The sequence below is a fragment of the Talpa occidentalis genome, unplaced genomic scaffold, assembly GCF_014898055.3.
Source record: "Talpa occidentalis isolate TD23 unplaced genomic scaffold, MPIMG_talOcc4v2.1 talOcc4.9, whole genome shotgun sequence".
Classification (NCBI taxonomy): Eukaryota; Metazoa; Chordata; class Mammalia; order Eulipotyphla; family Talpidae; genus Talpa; species Talpa occidentalis.
In genome coordinates this window covers 26139817-26158652 of record NW_023605305.1, presented here as the reverse complement: position 1 = coordinate 26158652, position 18836 = coordinate 26139817, and the positions used below count along the sequence as shown (strand labels likewise).

The 18836-nt window shown below is 43.4% G+C and overlaps 1 protein-coding gene across 2 annotated transcripts; it reads right to left on the bottom strand.

Annotated features, from left to right (window-relative positions):
* Nucleotides 1–1698: 1698 nt before the first annotated feature.
* PPIH (peptidylprolyl isomerase H) lies at nt 1699–18760 on the bottom strand. Of its 2 annotated transcripts, none has more exons than XM_037499511.2 (10): nt 18637–18760; nt 18224–18288; nt 17906–17929; nt 17586–17630; nt 17275–17317; nt 15270–15362; nt 12013–12100; nt 11518–11558; nt 10712–10801; nt 1699–1887 (listed from the first exon to the last, which is right to left on the bottom strand). In XM_037499511.2, the coding sequence occupies exons 1-9, from the start codon at nt 18700–18702 to the stop codon at nt 10733–10735; spliced, it is 534 nt and encodes a 177-aa protein (XP_037355408.1). In that variant the 5' UTR covers nt 18703–18760; the 3' UTR covers nt 1699–1887; nt 10712–10732. The 2 variants fall into 2 exon arrangements, with proteins under 2 accessions (XP_037355408.1, XP_037355409.1); XM_037499512.2 differs by lacking the exon at nt 1699–1887 and adding an exon at nt 3288–3481.
* Between the last annotated feature and the right edge of the window lie 76 nt (nt 18761–18836).

Sequence of the window (18836 nt, the reverse complement as noted above, 5' to 3'; positions counted from 1 at the left end):
TGATGTGAAAGCCAAGGGGTTCATCCTGAACCTTTGCAAATTTTCATCTTGCCCCCCATTTCTAACAGACTCTGGTCCAAAATCATACTCCCTTCTTCTTGGACAGTCTTCTCCATCCTACTCTCCTGGCTAATCCCAATCACTGTCAGTACTTACCTCAAAGGCCAGCTCTTCCAAAAAGCTTTTCTTCTTCTCAACCTCTGTCTCTGCACTCTGCTCATATGGCACCTTGCCAAACCTTTCTTAGTCATGTAACAAATATTTATGGAGCACTTGCTAAGAACTAGATGCTCATCTCTAGTCAGTGATGGGGACCCAGCAGTGAAAAAAAAGATTCAATTTCCTGCCCTCAAAAGGACTCACATTCTCTAACAGTCACGACATTAAATCAGAACTGTGCCAGCATGAGCCACATCTTTGTGGCATCAGTGCCCAGGAAAGAGACTGGCACAGGATGCAGGTACCAGGATTAACTGAAGTCAAGTGGATGGCCCATCACAAGCATGTCAGCTCAAGATAAGATCCCAGCAGCTCACTGTCTTTCCTATCTCTTTGTCATTCTATCCTATTATGTGAAGATCACTCCTCCACGAGGTCACAATCATTTCTCCTGTGTTCCTTGAGCTGTTTACTTAGCTGTACAGTTACAAGTTTCTATGCTGTAGGACCCTGTAACTATTTCTTTTTTTTTAAAGATTTATTTATGCATACAAGAACCAGGGTACAGGCCAGATGCGCAGGAGGGTGAGAGGATTCACCAGAGACAGAGCAGGGAACAGAACAGGCAGACTGATGAAATACACTGCTGAGGGGAGCAGCAGGCGAGACAGGAGAGGTCTGCCACGCCATGTGGGATTCTTACCAGCGGGCTGGGATCGAATCTGCGCTGCAGAGGCTGCAGACAGCTTCACAGTGCCGCACTCAACGCCTGCACCACCAGGGAGGCCCTGTAACTATTTCTCTTGACCCCACTATACTGAAATGGCCACTTTTCACCAGGTTCTATGAGTCACCTAATTCAGCTGTCTGCTATCAATACTGCCTCGCAGTAGCCTGCTGCCAGCAGTAGAGTGACCCCTGTCCGTGAGCCACGAGAAAATAGAAGTCGCTTCATGAAAGGAACTCCACTTTACCACTTGAAAGTTCTACCTGGTAGGACTCTTTCTATGTTGGGCTATTTCAAAGCACTTTCCAAAGCATGTTACTAATTTATCAATTACTTTCTTGTTTTCTTCTTTGACCATCTCAACAATGCTATGCAATATGCAGATATTATTCCCACTTTATAAATGAGGAAACTGGGCCTTTGAAAAGGGAAGTGAATTTCTCAAAAACTCAACTGTTTAAAATGACCTGATACAAACCCAGATTTTGACTGAATTATTCCCATTTCATCATGATCAAGACACACACTACCAAATGGTCTCCCATCCAAAAATATTCCAGGTGGGTGACCCTTTTCCAACAAGCTACGGAAATAGCCAAATTGAACCTACTTAGAACATCCTTGGAATAAATCGTGCTCATAAGGCCCTGGGGCTTTGCCTTCTTTGCCCAATCAGTTGGAACCCAGGAGGGGACCGCTACAACTGGTTACAAATCTGAGGCGTCAGCTATACATAGCAGGGCTGGGCTCTGGTCCATGCTGGCCTCTGGGGAGAGCCGGCCCCAGCTGAGGATATGGGCTATCATCACTACCATTTAAAAACAACACACATACCAAAAAACCAAAAACTTTATTTACAGTTGGAAACAAACAGAAAATTTCGGGATCTGAATCTGTGATACTTCCAAGGACTCTTGATCAAAAAGGCAGCAGCAGGCAGGGAAGCAAACACAGGGGCCAATCCAGATTATCTTAAGACATCACCCAGAACAAGGGAAAGCCTATAATGGCAGAGACATGGATATCAGTGAGGGATGGAGAAGCAGCTCAGGGGAACCCAGACATTCCAGGAGAAACCATGCTCCCAGCTATCCTCCACATTTCTAATCCTCTTTTCCCAAGAGAAGAACCAGTCTGATTTTTGCCATTGGTCAAACTTCTGGTTCCCCAAACTTGAGATAAATTACACAAGAACCAAGAAAAAATAAACTAACATTTTATAGGCAAGCATACTATCTCATTTATTATTTACAATTCACCACTCTTGTGCAGTATGTATTGTCTGTAATTAATCAAGGAGAAAACTAGGGTCCCAAGAGGCTTACTGTCTTGACAGTGATGGGACTTCCTGGTCTACTTGGCTCCAAAGCCTGACTCCTTTTGGCGAGACCTTAATGGCTTCCTGTGGAGTTCTAGAACAAAGAGCAATCCTTCTTCCTTGTACATTTTGGTCTCAGGTTTATAGAGAAAGGAAAGCCCACACCCTCTGTTTATGGCCTTGGAGTTAGCTGTATTGAAAGAGCAGGGTGCATATACTCAGATACTACTGTCCCCCTCCCCTTAACGTGACCACACCCCTTCTTCAAAGGACTTGAGTCCTGGTGTCATATTGCAGGTTCAGACAGATGTTTACTCTGGGCCCTTAAACAGAATGTATGAAAACGTGTAAATGTACTTTCTGAATTACAGGCACATAGTCAGCACGGTCCCTGCCTCCAGGGGGTCCTGCCTCCGTCTAGAAAAAGCCAGACGAACACATTTGTGATAGACTGTGTTAAATGTTTAATAGAGGGACACCAAGCACTTTGGGAGCACCTAGGAAGGGAACGCTGAATTTGCTTAGACCAGGAAGAGGAGAAGCAAGATGCTCCTGGGAGGATCTGGGACGAACTAGGTTTAGCTAAAACTACATATATACAGTATGCACACCCACTCTAAGATACTGACTCAACGTAGAAAATTCAAGCACATGTAGGACAGTATAAACTGCAAAAAAGTCTCTTTGCTGTGTCTATTCCATGAAGGTAACTGTTAGTAACAGTTGGCTATACTATCACTACAGGAATTCCTAAAATAGTTATTCAAAATAAATGGCATCAGGCATCTGGACTTTCACTTAATTTAACTTTGAGATCTTAGACCTATCTCTCTCAAAGACCAATAGTATAAAGTTCCTCACTGTGTGTGAGACCTGATTGCAAGTTGGTAGCTTTGCCTTTGCACTGGGTTGGACTGGAACAGAGCCAGACATTATCCCCTTCTACCTCTTTTTACTGGGCAGGGTTTCTGACTATCAGGGCGGGGAACAGTGTCACACACCCAGCAGGCACACAGATATTTGCGTCAAATCTCTAGAGCTCTCTAGACCCATATTTTCATGTAGAGTCTCTTTTCTCTTGCCTGGACTGCTACAGCGGACATGCTTTCCTCACTGGCCTCCGGCTCATCATCCACAGTGCTGCCAGAATCACCTTCTGAATAAGAAAATTCAATCCCAGTATTCTGCTCAAAATCCTCCAGTGCCTCGTACCGGCCTGGTTCTTTCTGGAGGGTCTGATCCCCTTTTGAGACTCTCAGGAACAAAATGGACTCTCTCTGAAAAAAAAAAAAAAAAGTACAACTGCCTGAAGCTCACCCCCACCCTCAGGATAACATGAGTTCCTCAGTCTGCACTGGTTCCCGCAACTGGCCCTGGCATCCTCCAGTCTCATCTCTTACTATTTGCTTTTCAATATGGCCTGCTTTGGCCATATTGAATTACTGGCAGTTTCCCTTACACTTTCTGTGGTTTCTTGTTTTTATGCCTTTGCTCATGCTGTTCCCTTTGCCTGGAAAGCCCTCCCCAGCATCAGCTATCTGACAAGTCTATTCTCTTGAGTACTCAGCTGAAGTATCATCTCTCTCTCTTTTTTTAGAAGATTTATTTACTTATGTATATAAGAACTGGGGTATAAGCCAGAGGTGTGGGTGGTGAGAGGATTCACCAGAGAGAGTGGGGAGCAGAACAGGCAGATCTACTGAAATACACTGCTGAGGGCAGCAGGGGAGGCAGGAGAGGTCTGTTGCGCCATGTGGGTTGCTCCCTGGCCAGCCAGGGATCGAACTCATGCTGCAGTGGCTGGCGATGGCTTCATAGCGCTGTCTTTAACCCCTGCGCCACCAGGAAGGCCCTGAAGCATCATCTCTTATGCAGCTCTCCCAACCACTTCCCCAGGCACAGGGATTCTTAGCTTGTCCTAAAACATCCAGCCTAATACATTATGCCAGTGTAATTGTGTCTTCTAGACACCATGAGTTCCTTGAATACAGGTACTTTTCAAATTTGTAACCTCATAGTAGCAGGGCTCCCTCTTAATTAATTAGCGCTTAGGTGTAGGATGACTGAAGGACCAGCTCACGTGCTACCAGGTCTCTCATAATCTTCCTCTATAGAGATGTCTCAAATCTGCAGGTAATCCCAGAGAGGGGATAGTGTTTGTTAAACCTCAGTCATTTGAATAGCATCTTCACAGCTATTACCCTAACACCCACAGGTATAATTAGTTTCTTAACCTAATTATTGAAATTCAATAATGCCTCATTGTAAGCTATAATAAGTGTGAAAGTGTGTTGTGCTAATTATATATTTTCTCCTAAGATGCAAATATTAAAATAAAAGATATTCATCACAGTACCACCTAAAGCTGTGTTGCCCACATTTTTTCTGATAAGAACCATCTGAGATGCTTGTTACAAGCACAGCACCCTCGGTCCTATCTTAAACTCACTCAGTCAATCTCCAGAGGAGGAATCTGAGAATTAGTAAGGTTAATAAATGCTCCCAAGTGATTCTTATCTTTAGGGGAATTTGGTAAACTATGGCTTAAAGAAAGTTCTCCACTGCCTGATACTGATACCGGGTATGGGGATCACAGGGAGGAGAGCAGCAATTCAAACTGGCCAAGTTCATCCCCCTGACTTTTCCAAGAGATCCTCAGGCCTTCAAACAGAGGTTCCACCAGCAAAGAACCCTGTTCAGACTATGACAGGAGAATCTTGAAGGCCAAGGTTTGCCTATGTAAACCTAATTAAATTCACCATAGAAAGCTTTCACACAACTCTCTGAGATAAAACCAAAGTTTCTACATCTAGAGCTACACAGAAAACTTCATTTTCATTAAAACCAAAATCAGGACTTAAGACAAAAATACAAGAATTCTGGAAGGAAATGCTTCATTCATATGGAGGTATAGTTGATGAAGTGGCCCCACTAATCTTCTACCTCCTTCCTGTCTAATTATATTTCCAGTGCTTGGGCACAGGCCCCAAATGCATCATGAGGTAATATCTTCAATGATTGCAGCAGATTCCTGCTCGACTAGTGTCCACCAAGAGTTTATCTCCTCCTGGATCTTTTTGGATTGGGCTATGGCAGGTTATCAATTAGAAGACATTTTCTGTTGTTCCCCTGTAGCCTTGCTATTCAAAGTGAACATTAGCATTACTTGGAGAGTTGGTTAGAAATGCAAAATCTCAGGTCTCATCCAGACCCACTGATTTTAAAAGATCTCCTGGTGATTCAAATGCATATTAAAATTTGAGAACTGGGCCTCCCCTGATGGCACAGGCGGTTGAGCGCCAGCTGTGAAGTTGTCCTCAGCCTCTGCAGCACGGGTTTGATCCCGGCTGGCCGGTGAGGGTCCCACATGGCACAGCAGACTTCTCCTGTCATGCCCGCTGCTCCCCTCAGCAGTGTATTTCATCAGTCTGCCTGTTCTGTTCCCCTCTCTGTCTCTGGTGAATCCTCTCACCCTCCTGTGCATCTGGCCTGTACCCCGGTTCTTGCATAAATAAATAAATAAATAAATAAATAAGATTTTGAGAACTACTATAGAATAGGGCTTGAAAACATCATCTATAGTGGCCGTCAACCATATTCTGCCCCAAACACTAGCGGGATCTGAAACACTTCTATATGAATTTGTGATGCTTATAACTTTATAGCTGGGAAGAAAGATCACTGAATGATGCCCTGCTCTTAGGGAATTAATCTCTTCTATTTCTTATTTTTTCTCAAATCACATTACTCAGAAACCCAAAGTGGAGCACCCACCTGTGGAATTCCTTCAGGTCAGATTGCCACCTAGATTCCCTAACACATATGATAGGGACTTTTGGTAGTTAAATGAGATTAAAGTACTTAGCTCAATAGCCAAGCACAAAAAAGTGTTTAATAAACCATAACAGCCCCTACATATATTTTTTTTTTCATATTATCCCTAAGTGTTAACTAAAAGAGATTCAATTCTGAGACCGAACTGAAGGTACCATATGTGGCTCTTAAATTTAATTAAAATTGAGCTCTTCCCATAAGCTGCCTTTGGTGAGCTCTAAAAATTGCTTGACCCAGAAAACCCTACAGAGTCATGCAAACCAAGGGATTCAAATCTTCATGATCATTTTATGAACTCTTGTGAAACTGTCCAGGCTATCAAGAGTACAAATATCGGAAGTATTTGAAGGCTGTTGCTACCAAAGCGGTGCATGCCATCCCATTGTTACAGTGGTGGAGTTGGTAGGTGTGCCCAGGCCAAACAGGGGGGCTGGAGGCAGATACAGGAGGTGGCAGAGTGCTGAATTTTTACTGCTTAAAGCAAAGAGTAATGCTGAACTTAAGGGTTTAGATGTAGATTCTCTGGTCATTGAGCGCACAGAGGTGAACAAAGCCCCCCAGATGCGAGGTATAACTTAAGAGCTAGTGGTCGGATACACCCACACATGAGCTCTCCGTCCTACATGGAGAGGATCTTTATTGAAAAAGAGCAGATGTTCCTAAATCAGAAGAGGCAGCTGCACAGAAGAAAAGGCTATCCCAGAAGAAACTGAAGAAAGAAAAACCTATGGCCCAGGAATAAGTTCAACATAAAATGAATGGAAATACTAATAAAAAAAAAATTTTAAATTCAGTCCTTTAGTCACACCATCTACATTTCAAGTGGTCAACTGCCACATGTGGCTGGAAGCTACCACAGGTACACATTTCCTGCATCACAGAAAGAACTGTCTATGGAACAATTCTCGTTCAGAGGCCTCTGGAATGTCAAATGACCCCTGTGGAATTTGTTCTGCTTTGGTTGCAGATTTAAAAGAGGGACTTTCGTGGGGACAAAGGTTTACATGACCTTTACTAATTGAGGGTGAGAAGGGGAGGGGTTGATGATCGCCACCCTTGAAAATCAAACTCCCGGGGCCTCCCTGGTGGCGCAGCGGTTGAGCGCTGGGTTGCGAAGCTGCCCGCGGCCTCTGCGGCGCCGGTTCGATCCCCGGCTACTCCCCGGCCACCGGAGGAGGGTCCCACATGGCGCGCAGACCTCTCCTGCCGCCCACTGCTCCCCTCAGCAGTGTACTTCGTTCGGTCCTTCTGCCTGCTCTGCTCCCTGCTCTGGCTCTGGTGAATTCTCTCACCCTCCCGCCCTTCTGACTGTACCCAGTGCATGTATAAACAAAACAAACAAACAAATAAATAAATAAAGCACGCCTCTATAAAAAATAAATAAATTAATTAAAAAAAAAAAGAAAAAAAAAAGAAAATCAAACTCCCAGCAAGGATTTCCAATAACTTTCTGAAAGGAACTCAGAAAAATACCAAAAAGCAGCCCCAAATATAAAGAATTTTAAAACCTTACTCTTTTTATCTTTTTTCCTGCAGTGGTCAGTCGTTAGAAGGGAAAGAACGTATGAGTTCAATTCTTTTTCAGTAACAAAATGAGTGGGAAAGGGAGGTGATGTCAAGCAGTACTGAAAGGGACGCACAGAAGAAGCCCTAGGGGTGCTGAGCATTAGCAAAGAGGAAAGTTCAGGGTGTCAAGTGGGCCCAAGGGACCACGTGGCTGGACAGGAGAGGCTTATGTACAGCTTCCAGCACACACTTGTGCATTCCTGCCTCAGCATTTGCTCACACCAGTTCCCTGCCTAAAATGCCTGACATTCTCCCTTACTATTAACTTAAAACATTTTACCGGATGCCTGTAATTGCCATATGCTGTGAACACAAAGTCAGTCACAGATAGAGGTGTGGACAGTCATTAAGATGGTCTGTTTGGCTAGACCTCCACTTGGGAAAAAAGGCAGAAAAACAAATTCTGGATGATTATCAGTACACAAATAAAACTATACAAATATTAGAAAAAGATACAGAAAATAATATGATCTGGGGTAGTGCAGACTTCTTAAAGAAGACAAAATGCAAAAGGTGTAAGGGAAAAGACTGATGATTTTGACTTCCTCAAAGTCCAGGTTTCAACTTGTTAAAGAAATTAAATTTGTTAATATCTTGTTTAACAAAGGATATCACCTAAGTTAGGATAAACAATACTTGACAATTTTTTAAAATATGTTCTGAACAACACTATAAAGACCATACACAACACGCCCACAGCTAACATGGTACACAATGGTAAACACTGAAAACTTTTCCTCTAAGATCAGATACAGGACAAGGATGCCCACTCTCACCACCGCTACTCAACGGAGTATTGAAAATCCCCTCTACAGCAATTAGGCCAAGAGGAGAAAATAAAAGGAATCCAGCTTGGAAAGGAAAAAGTAAAACTCACTATTTTCAGATGACATGATAACAAACATAAAAAAAATCCTAAAGACTGCACTAAAAAATCAATTAGAGATAATCCGCTACCAAAAGGGGAGGGTGGAAGCTATGGGGGGGGGTGCAGTGGTGCTATGGTGGGAGATTATTAGGGCCTTCCTGGCAGGTGTGGTGTGGTAACATATATTTGCAGAGGTGTGAACTGATACCCTTAAAACATATACAGTGTTGTAATCTAGCATTACTGCAATAAATGTAATTAAAAAAATGTTCTGGGGAAAACAGTGATCATCATACAAAATAAAGAATGAAGACTCATGCTGTTTATTCAAACCACCAAGAGAAAGGCAAAATACACTATATGCTACAAACATCTTATAGATTATTGTATCAGTTTTGCTTTTAGTTTTTGTGGGGTTTTTTGCATAGAAGAACTGGGGTGTAGGCCAGAGGTGCGGGGGGTGAGAGGATTCACCAGAGACAGAGTGGGGAGCAAAACAGACCAATTGACTGAAATACACTGCTGAGGGGAGCAGCAGGCAAGGCAGGAGTGGTCTGCTGCGCCACGTGGGTTAGCTTGCTGGCTGGGGATCCAACTCAGGCCACACTGGTGATAGAACTGAGACTCAATCCAGGCCACCAGGGAGGCCCCAGTTTTGCTTCTAGTATAAGGTAGTTTTATATAAATGTAGAAGGAAGTCTTCAAAATACAATGCCAAGTTATGAGAACTATAATGTGATGCCATTTAGGAAAAACAGAAAGTCTCTCAAAACTAAATAGGCAAAGAAAGACCCTGAGAAATACCTCAAACTGATAAAGGGGTATCTGAGAGGAGTAGAATTGGAGGTGGGGGGGAATAGGTAGGATTTTCATTTTAACAGTTTTATGTAAAAATTTTACAGATTAGGGGCCTCCCAGGTGGCAGAAGGGGTTAAGCACCCCACTATGAAGCAATATGCAGCCTCTGCAGCACGAGTTGGATCCCCGGCCGGACAGGGAGGAACACCCACATGGCGCAGCAGACCTCTCCTATCTTGCCTGCTGCTCCCCTCAGCAGTGTATTTCAGTTAATCTGCCTGTTCTGCTCCCTACTCTGTCTCTGGTGAATCCTCTCACCCCGTGCATCTCTGGCCTGTAGCCCAGCTCTTGTATGCATAAATAAATAAATCTTAAAAAAATTTTTTTACAGATTATATTACTTTTATAATTAAATATGAACAACCAAATGAAGAATGTAAACCATGACTGGAACATTTTTTTGACAGACATAAAAGTTACTTTGTAGACAACTGGGGAAATCTGAATATGTATATTTGATATTATCATTGTGGTTATTCTTAGGAGTTGTTTGCTGAAATATTTTGGGTAAAGTACCAAGAAGTCTTCAGCTTTCAAATGGGAAAGAAGGAAGAAAAAGAAAGGAAGGCGGGTGGGGAGGGAGAGAGGGGAGTAGGAGTAAAGAGAGGGAATACAAATGGGAGAAGAGGAAAGAAGGGAAAGAAAAAGGAAATGTCAAATCCAAATGATAAGTGTTAATCGATGGTGAATGTAGGTGAATTGTAGTACACTGTAGTACACTGTGATACAATTAGTGCATTGAAGGTGGGTGTTCAATGTAATATTCTTCTAACTTGGAGGGAAGGAAGGCAGGATGGACAGAAGGATGGCAAAACACCACCGCCACTCCTTTGTACTCTTATAAGACTTAGTAATGTCATTCCTTTTACTAGTGATCACCTCTGAGAATGTTTTTATCTTTTCCCAAAAGTTCCTGAAAGGTATAGGGAATCTTTCAATTCTTTGTCCCCATCCCCTCCCATACCTAACAAGATGTCCAGCACAAAGCAAGCAGTATGGGTAGAAAGTGACCATATGTAGGCTGAGAAAGGTGTCACATTCACCTGTGGGGCTGGCAGATACAAAACCAGGGCTTGAAATTGCCACATTGGTTCTAATGAGAAGGGCCAGGGTGTCTCCTGCTGCCTCAGGCTGGTCACAGGAGGGAGCCACCCAGGCCTGGAGTCAGGTCTTTCCAGTGGACTACTCAACATACCACAGTCTAAGAGTGCTGTCAGAAACTGCCTAATGGTTTTCAGGGTGATACTTTGTAAACTACAAAGTAGTAGAAGAGTAGAGTTCCCTAAGTAAACCTTTCTGTTTTGATCCTTACAAGGATCCTAGGAGACAGGTATTTGACAGATGAAAGAGGCTCAGTCTCCAATGTCAGATGCCAACGTACCTGTTTCAGTCTTGCTCTGGACTACATCTCTCCACACTGTGAGATCACCACAGGCAGCTTAGGCTTATTGTTGGGGCCCGTAGGAACATTCTAGGAGAGAAGGCACAGTGGAGACTCATTCAAAGACACTCATGTACTTACTCCCGCCGGCCCTTTGCTAAAGACTACGGACTCAGAGACTTCTATGATAATGGTCTGCCCTAGCAAAAAGGTAAAGCATACAATGCAGATCAAAGAGAAAATGTACAAGTAAGCAATATCAAATCTATGATATGTAACAATGTAAAAAGTTATAAGACAGTGTGCAGGGCAGAGGAAGCAATTCAACTGCTGTTTAGAGGTTAGGGAGGGATCTATAGCAGAAGGGAGTTTGAGCTAGTAATAGAAGGATGAGTGAGAGCCCATCAGGAGGAAAAGAAAGGAAAAAGAGGAAAAGGAGGAAAGAGCATGAGCAAAGAAAGGCTCAGAGGTAGGAGGAAGGCAGAAGCAGGGACATATATGGCATATTTAGAGAAGAGACAGTAACCTGATATGACAGGAACACAGAGGAAGCAGTGGCAGGGACCAGATCACATAGGATCCTGAAAGCAATGCTGAATCGGATTTTATCAAGTAGGAAAAGGACAACAGAAATCAACCTTGGTGTGCTAGAGAGGTTGCTTATGGGCCAAGAAAACATGGGAGGCATGAGGACTCTCCTCTCTTTTCATGTCACTAGAGGCAATAAAGACTGGGCCGAACTCACCATTTTCTAGCTGACAACAGTTAGGTAGTACTAGACCAGAATGGCAACAGAACGGACTCACCTCAATCTTTCTCATAACCAGAAGTCCATCGATGATTTTTCCTGTAGAAAGCATATGTGCTGGATTTTACTATGCTCACTTGCATAACATGTTCTAGTTTCCACTGTCCATCCATTGCCATTAGTTCATTTGAACCTCATACTAACATAAGTGGAGGTCACAGGCAGTTACAAAGTTAGGGTTCAAACCTAGGTTGGGAGATTGCAAAGTACCATAGTACCATGCTGCCTGTGGGAGGCATTTCTTAAGTGTTTCTGTCTGGGTGTTCCCCTCAAACATATCACCCAAGTAGTTGCGCTGCTCTAGACGGTGTCTCCCCACTGTGAGGTCAGTGGCCCCTGCCATCATTTCCTCTAGTTCCTGAACACCACTTCCACCCTCCCCACCACTGCCCAGTGCAGTACACAAGCCCAGCATTCTTGGTATGGGACTCTGGCTCTTCTGAAGTCCCATGGGGTAAATGGAGCCTGGACTATGGGACAGAGTAGGACTCACCAAACACTACATGTTTCCCATCTAGCCAATCACACTTGGAACAGGTGATGAAGAACTGGCAGCCATTTGTACTGGGACCACTGTTTGCCTGGTGGAAAACAAATATACCTTCAGTGAGTTCTCCTAGCCGGAGGGCAAGATTCCTGAAAGACTCTCCAAATTTTCTACCAGCGAACTTGACTGAACATCTACTGAGCCAGGGCCTAAGCTAGGCCTGAAGGACATAGATAAAGAAGACACATAATCTCTGCCTTCAAGGAACCAGATCCTTGAATAAATGTACATTTCCCCTACAGTATGAATTTTTATAATTGAAATAACTGTTTATGGGACCTGATTTGCTGTTTGGTCCAATACTAGTTATAGCTGGGTTATAGTTAGTTACCAGGGGAGAAAAGGTCTGTTGCCTATACCAAAAGCTGTTTTGTCTGAATGGCTTTGTACTGTATCATAACAATGGCAATAACAAATTTTTAAGAAAAAATAGTTGGAACTTGAAGTGATTGTATTAAGTGAAATAAATCAGATGGTTTCACACATATGTGGAATATAAATAACCAAAAAGCATAAACTGACAAGACACAGCAAAGACAAATCTTGGACTTAGTGAAAAAATTTACAGGTTACCAGAGGAAAGTAGGTGGGGAGGGGGAAAAGGATGGGGAGGGAAGTAGAAAGGGTCTGCATGGTGGGTCAGTGGCTACTGAATGGAACATGTACACATGTGCAGGAATAAAAACGTATCCTTAAGTTAAAGTACTAATTTTTTTTAAATTTAAGAATTTACAAGAAAAAAGGTTATATTTAATCAATGGTGTTTGGTTTCAACAGCTACATCTCAAATCCTTTATTACTGAATTTTGCAGGAAAAATTATTTCCAATTGAGTATCTGAAAATATAGTTATATCCCTTCTTTCCCTCCTTTGAAATTATTTTTACATCATTACACTTAATAATGCATTATAATAGAACAAGCTATGATAACAATGCAGAAGATATAGAGAGACATTTGACTTTCTTAGGAAGTCTACTTCTGTTCATTAAACATTGACATTCCCAAACTGCCTTTAATATGCTAAATCCAGATTTTTTGTCTATTAACCAACCCAAAGTTTTAGCAGCACAGCCAACAGTGTTTGTGTATAATGTATTGTGGATAATGCATTGTATACTTTCCTTATTTTCGGGAAAAAAATGAGTAGAAAACAAAAGCACAGGTCTCATAAAATTAATCTACTGAAGCAAAACCAGAAACTATCACCACTAGCCTTAATCAGTAGTGTATCATAACAATGATGTGTATCATGTGTATCATGTTCAATTCAGATTACCACTAGCCTTAATCGGTAGATTTAAATTGGTTGCTTCTGCGTCCAATAGTGAAGGAATAAAAATAAAAATGTATGAGATACATTATTGATGCTGTCTAGGGTGAGCTCATTAGGTTTTATACTTTAGAAATCCCTAGTGTAAGATGAGACTATTTTAGTTTTGTACATGTACTCAGGAACATTTCATATGTGAAAATAAGGGACTGCCTGAGCCAAAGCAGGCCTTTGCCTACTTCCAAAGTAACATCAGGAAGCCCAACTTTGGAAGGACAAATAGAGTTCTCAGGATCCCAATGCATCCCTTCTACCCATCTAATCTATCTAGCTGCTCAATGTATGCTCAATGCAGAAGAGGGTAATTAGCAAGAAAGCAGGAAATTAGTTCTACACCATGTTTCTCTACTAGTTTACTGGTTACGAGAATACACTCTGGAGCCAGACAGCTTTCTAGTACTGCTACAGGACAACTTTAATAGCTCTGCCATCGATACTACATAGGCCTTGGTTTAGTCACATAACCTCTCTGTGCCTCAGTTTTGTGTCATCTGTACCTCAGTCTCCTCATGTGTACCTATCTTAGTTTTTTTTTTTTTTTATTATTTTTTTTTTTTAATAGAGGCATGTTTTCTTTCTTTCTTTCTTTCTTTCTTTCCTTCTTTCCTTCTTTCCTTCTCCTTCTTTCCTTCCTTCCTTCCTTCCTTCTTCCTTCCTTCCTTCCTTCTTCCTTCCTTCTTTTCCTTCCTCCTTCCTTCCTTCTTTCCTTCCTTCCTCCTTCCTTCCTTCCTTCCTTCCTTCCCCTTCCTTCCTTCCTTCCTTCCTTCCTTCCTTCCTTCCTTCCTTCTTCCTTCCTTCCTTTCTTCTTTCCTTCTTTCTTCCTTCCTTCCTTCCTTTCCTTTTCTTTCCTTTTTCTTCCTTCCTTCCTTCCTTCCTTCCTTCTTCCTTTTCCTTCCTTCTCTTCCTTTCCTCCTTCCTTTCTTTCTTTCTTTCTTTCTTTCTTTCTTTCTTTCTTTCTTTCTTTCTTTCTTTCTTTCTTTCTTTCTTTCTTTCTTTGTTTATACATGCACTGGGTACAGTCAGAAGCGCGGGAGGGCGAGAGAATTCACCAGAGCCAGAGTGGGGAGCAGAGCAGGCAGAAGGACCGAAGTACACTACTGAGGGGAGCAGCAGGCGGCAGGAGAGGTCTGCGCACCATGCGGGACCCTCCTCCGGTGGCCGGGAAGCAGCCGGGGATCGAACCGGCGCCGCAGAGGCCACGGGCAGCTTCGCAACCCAGCGCTCAACCGCTGCGCCACCGGGGAGGCCCATGTGTACCTATCTTAAAGGTTGTTAAGATATTAAAGTGAATGAACACAAATAAGGTGCTTGCTGAGTAAATGCTCAATAAATATTACCCATTATTCTGATTATCTTTTATTCACTCAGCAACATCCGCCCAGTACTTTTCTGTGTTAGGTAGTAAGATCTGGAGATCAATGAAACCTACTCCCTGCCTTTGAGGAATTTATGACTTAGTGGAGGATAAGAACAAAAACAATTAAGTTACCAGGAATGGGACAGCACAACCTAACCAATGTCAGTCTGAGGGGAACAGACACTCTGAGGCTACCTTCCATTTTTTTTAGCTCTTTCTTAAATGCTAGCATAGTGGTATGTACCTAGAAGGGTTCTGATACTAATGGTAACGATTCTAGAAACCACATCTGCATCCCTTAACTGCACTTCCCCAAGCTGGCTTGTACCTTTTTTGCCTTGCTAGTATTACCCAATTAAGTCTTCTTCCTGGCTTTGCCCAAGTAAGCATGGTAGAGGTGAGTGCTAGGCCAAGCACTGCATCCATCCCAAGAAACAGCACTGGCCCTCAAGAGGCGCCCAGGCATCAGCTGGCTATAAATCTAACCCCAAACTGCGACTGAGTTCTCACTTACCATGGAAAGAAGGCCTGGAGCTGAGTGTCTGAGTTTAAAATTTTCATCTGCAAATGGCCCCCGGTAAATACTGGCAACTCCGGTACCATCTCCCTAAGTAAAAAGAAGAGTGTGAGCAAGTACTGGGTGCCCTGAACCCTGGAGAAAAAGAACATGTTTAGACACAGGCAAAATAAGGAACAACAGTACAATGACCTCATATATTATCCTTGCCATACGAAGACTCTGAAGCCGGCAAATTATATACAAGCACCCACTTAACTAACAACTGCCCACTCTCCCCACGCTATGAGTATGAGTGGTTCTTAGGTATCACCCTCCTGGACAAAGCTGTCCAGGGGAGGACAAGTAGTTCACGAAGAGCAAACTAGAATTCCTTCTCTGGTGATTGTGAAGAGGGTTAGATACTCTCTGAAGATGAACTTGTATTGACTAAACCTGGAAGCTGGAGGTAACTATCTTTTGCAAGGCAGACTGGAGGACAGAAAGAGAACACGGGTGTGTAGCGAGCTCTACAGAAACACAGAAAGGACGGCACTGGTTCTATGCACCTTTTCGGTTGTTCTACTTCTTCCTTTGGGTTCCACAAAATACCCTATCTTAAATTCCCAAATTTGGCTTAACCTAGCTTTATTTGCATTATCTTTTTGCTCTTCCAACATTCCTGTGGAATGAGCATTATTATCTTCCTCATTTTTCACATGAGCTTAATTAAGTCAGGGTAATAAAGCAACTTGACCAATGTCATATTTGCAGTATTTCAAATAGAGACCCTGAGGTGTAAGGATAATCTTTAGAGGGGGGCCAAAGGATCACTCTCTCCCAGTCAGATTAAAAAAAAAATACTGGGTGCATGGTAGAAAAGGAAACACAGACCTGGTACAGAATCAAGACTGGGGTAAAAACTACCAAAGGGGATCAATATGAGAATAAAGGCAGGCCTCTCTGGTGGCGCAATGGGTTGAGCACAGAGCTGTGAAGCTGTCCGCAGCCTCTGCAGCACGGGTTCAATTCCCAGCCGGCCAGGAGATTCCTACATGGCGCGGCAGACCTCTCCTGTTGCGCCCGCTGCTCCCCTCAGCAGTGCTTTCGGCCCGTCTGCCTGTTCTTCTCCCCACTCTGTCACTGGTGAATCTTCTTACCCTCCCGCATCTCTGGCCTGTACCCCAACTATTGTATAAATAAAAAAATCTTTAAAAAAATTTTAAAAAAGCACTTTATAATCAATATAGCATGACATAAATGTGAGCTATTATATCTTTAAGTCCACCTACAAAAATGCAGGAGGAAGAGCAAACAAGTTCATTTCTAGTAAACCTAGGGAACAGATCAGTTACCACATCATTCTCAATACTAACACTATCTATAGCACTCCAGAAGCCAGAGTAGGGAAATGACAAACTTAATTATTCAGAACAAACAAAAGAAAGCAACTTAAATCTTTAACAATTTAGCTGATCAAATAAATTAATTGCCTATTCATAATGAAATTTGGACTGGGTAGCTATTAGAGCATGTTTCATTAGAAACCTTAATGCCAGGGAAAATGTAGACAATGATTAAGGACAAAAAATATTTTGGAATCTTAAGTCTATTAAAAATTTTATGTACATACATATATAAGGAAAGATAAAACTGATAGGTGTAAACTAAAGTGCTAATAGTACATTCTATTAGAGGTGAGATTTTTTTTTTTAAAAAGGTGATTTTGGGGGCCTCCCTGGTGGCTCAAGGGGTTAAGTCTCAGCACAATGAAGCTATGGTCAGCCGCTACAGCAGGAGTTTGATCCCCAGCCAGGGAGCTAACCCACATGGTGCAGCAGACTTCTCCTGTCTTGCCCGCTGCTCCCCTCAGCAATGACATCCCCATTTCCATCTCCTCCCCACTTCAAACTTGCTGTTGTTCTCAAATCATAAGACTGGGTCCTTATAATAAAATAACAGAAGCAGCAATAACAAGGAAAAACAAATGTATAGGTCTTTGATAGGAAAGAACAGTACTTACGTTAACAAAATCTCCACCCTGAATCATGAAATCCTTTATGACTCTGAAACAGAGAACAAAAAATACTGAGAGATGATTCCGTGGTTTGGTGAAACACTGACTAGTTAACACTGGATTAACATTGGAGTTAACACTGATTTCAAAATACATTAATCACTTTGGCATTTAATGAACCTTCAAATCAACTGTTGAGCTCAGAAAAATATTCTCAAAATCTAAGAATTACCCGATGGTTTTATTTTCCTTCACAGAAGCAATTCTCCCAAGGAAGTGATTGTAAAAGACCAAGAATAGCTTGCCAAAAGCCTTACCTGTGGAAGGTGCTCCCTTTGTATCCTATTGGAACCCCATCTTTTCTGTAACCAAAAACAAAGAGACTTGGAATGACGACAGGTAATCACAGGCCTTTCCACTTTACCACACACCAGAGCCAAAGGGACGCTCCTAAAGATGGTCTAAGAAGCGAAATAAAGGTAAATGAACTGAAGATAGACTAGATTGTAGGGGCATTCTCTTCCATTGGTGTCACCAGAAATCATTCAAGGACTGCCAGTGGTTCCCCGACCCCTCACTGCAGCCCCAGGACACCCCTCAGAAGCAAGCAGTGAACTCAACCAAGTCTGAGACTGACCTGAATTCTCCAGTGCAGAACTGCCTGAAAGGGAAAAAGAGTGAAAATTCGGTCACCAAGACATCACAGCTGCGAGCGCCCCTAGCCTCCGAGAGTGGAGCCAGCAAACCTACGAAGCGGGTCAGTCAGATATTCAGACCCAAGGCATACAGATTGTTAACAACATAAAACGACACGAGAACAATTAAAACGGTGACTATTCAGATGGTGCAATAACCAGAGGGATCAGATCTCAAAGTTAGCGAGAGGACGGGCAGGGGCAGGGGCAGGCAGATCCTCAGACTGGGTTAATCTGGCATTGCGCGGGCATCTCCTTACCTAAAGTTCTCGGCCGTCTTGGGCACGACGTCTGCAAAGAGCTCGATCTTCATGCGACCAACCTCCTGCAAGGGTCGGGAGACCGTCAGAAAACCTAGTCTAGGCCATGAAGGCCTCACCAAGCGGAGGAACAAGAATGGCTGACTCTCCCCTCCCTGGTGCCCCTCGGTCTCTCCCACCTCCACAGTTTATACGTCCAGTCCCTCCAGGAGGGAAGCTCGAGGATGCGCAGGGCTCCTCTTCCTCCTCCTCTTCCCTGCCCCCCCATCCCCCGCCCGGCAGGTGGGTTAAGTTCCGGTCCAATTTCACTCTCTGGCGTCCCGAGCCCGTTATCCCCGAGCGGGGGAGTCCTGCTTGCTGGGCTCCGTGCAGTTTCTCGTGGGCGCAGGGCCGGGAGGCTGCCCCAACCTCACCTGGCCGCCAATGCTGACATCAAAGAACACCACGGGGTTGACTGGGCTTGAATTTGCCACCGCCATGGCACCGACCCGGAAGCAGAAGCCGGGAGGGCGGGGTTCCGGTGAGCCTAATCCCAGTTCAACCCGTGTCGTTTCTGGCGCAGGCGCAGAAAGACAAGACCGAGGCCAGCCCGCCCCGAGGCCCCGCCCCTGCC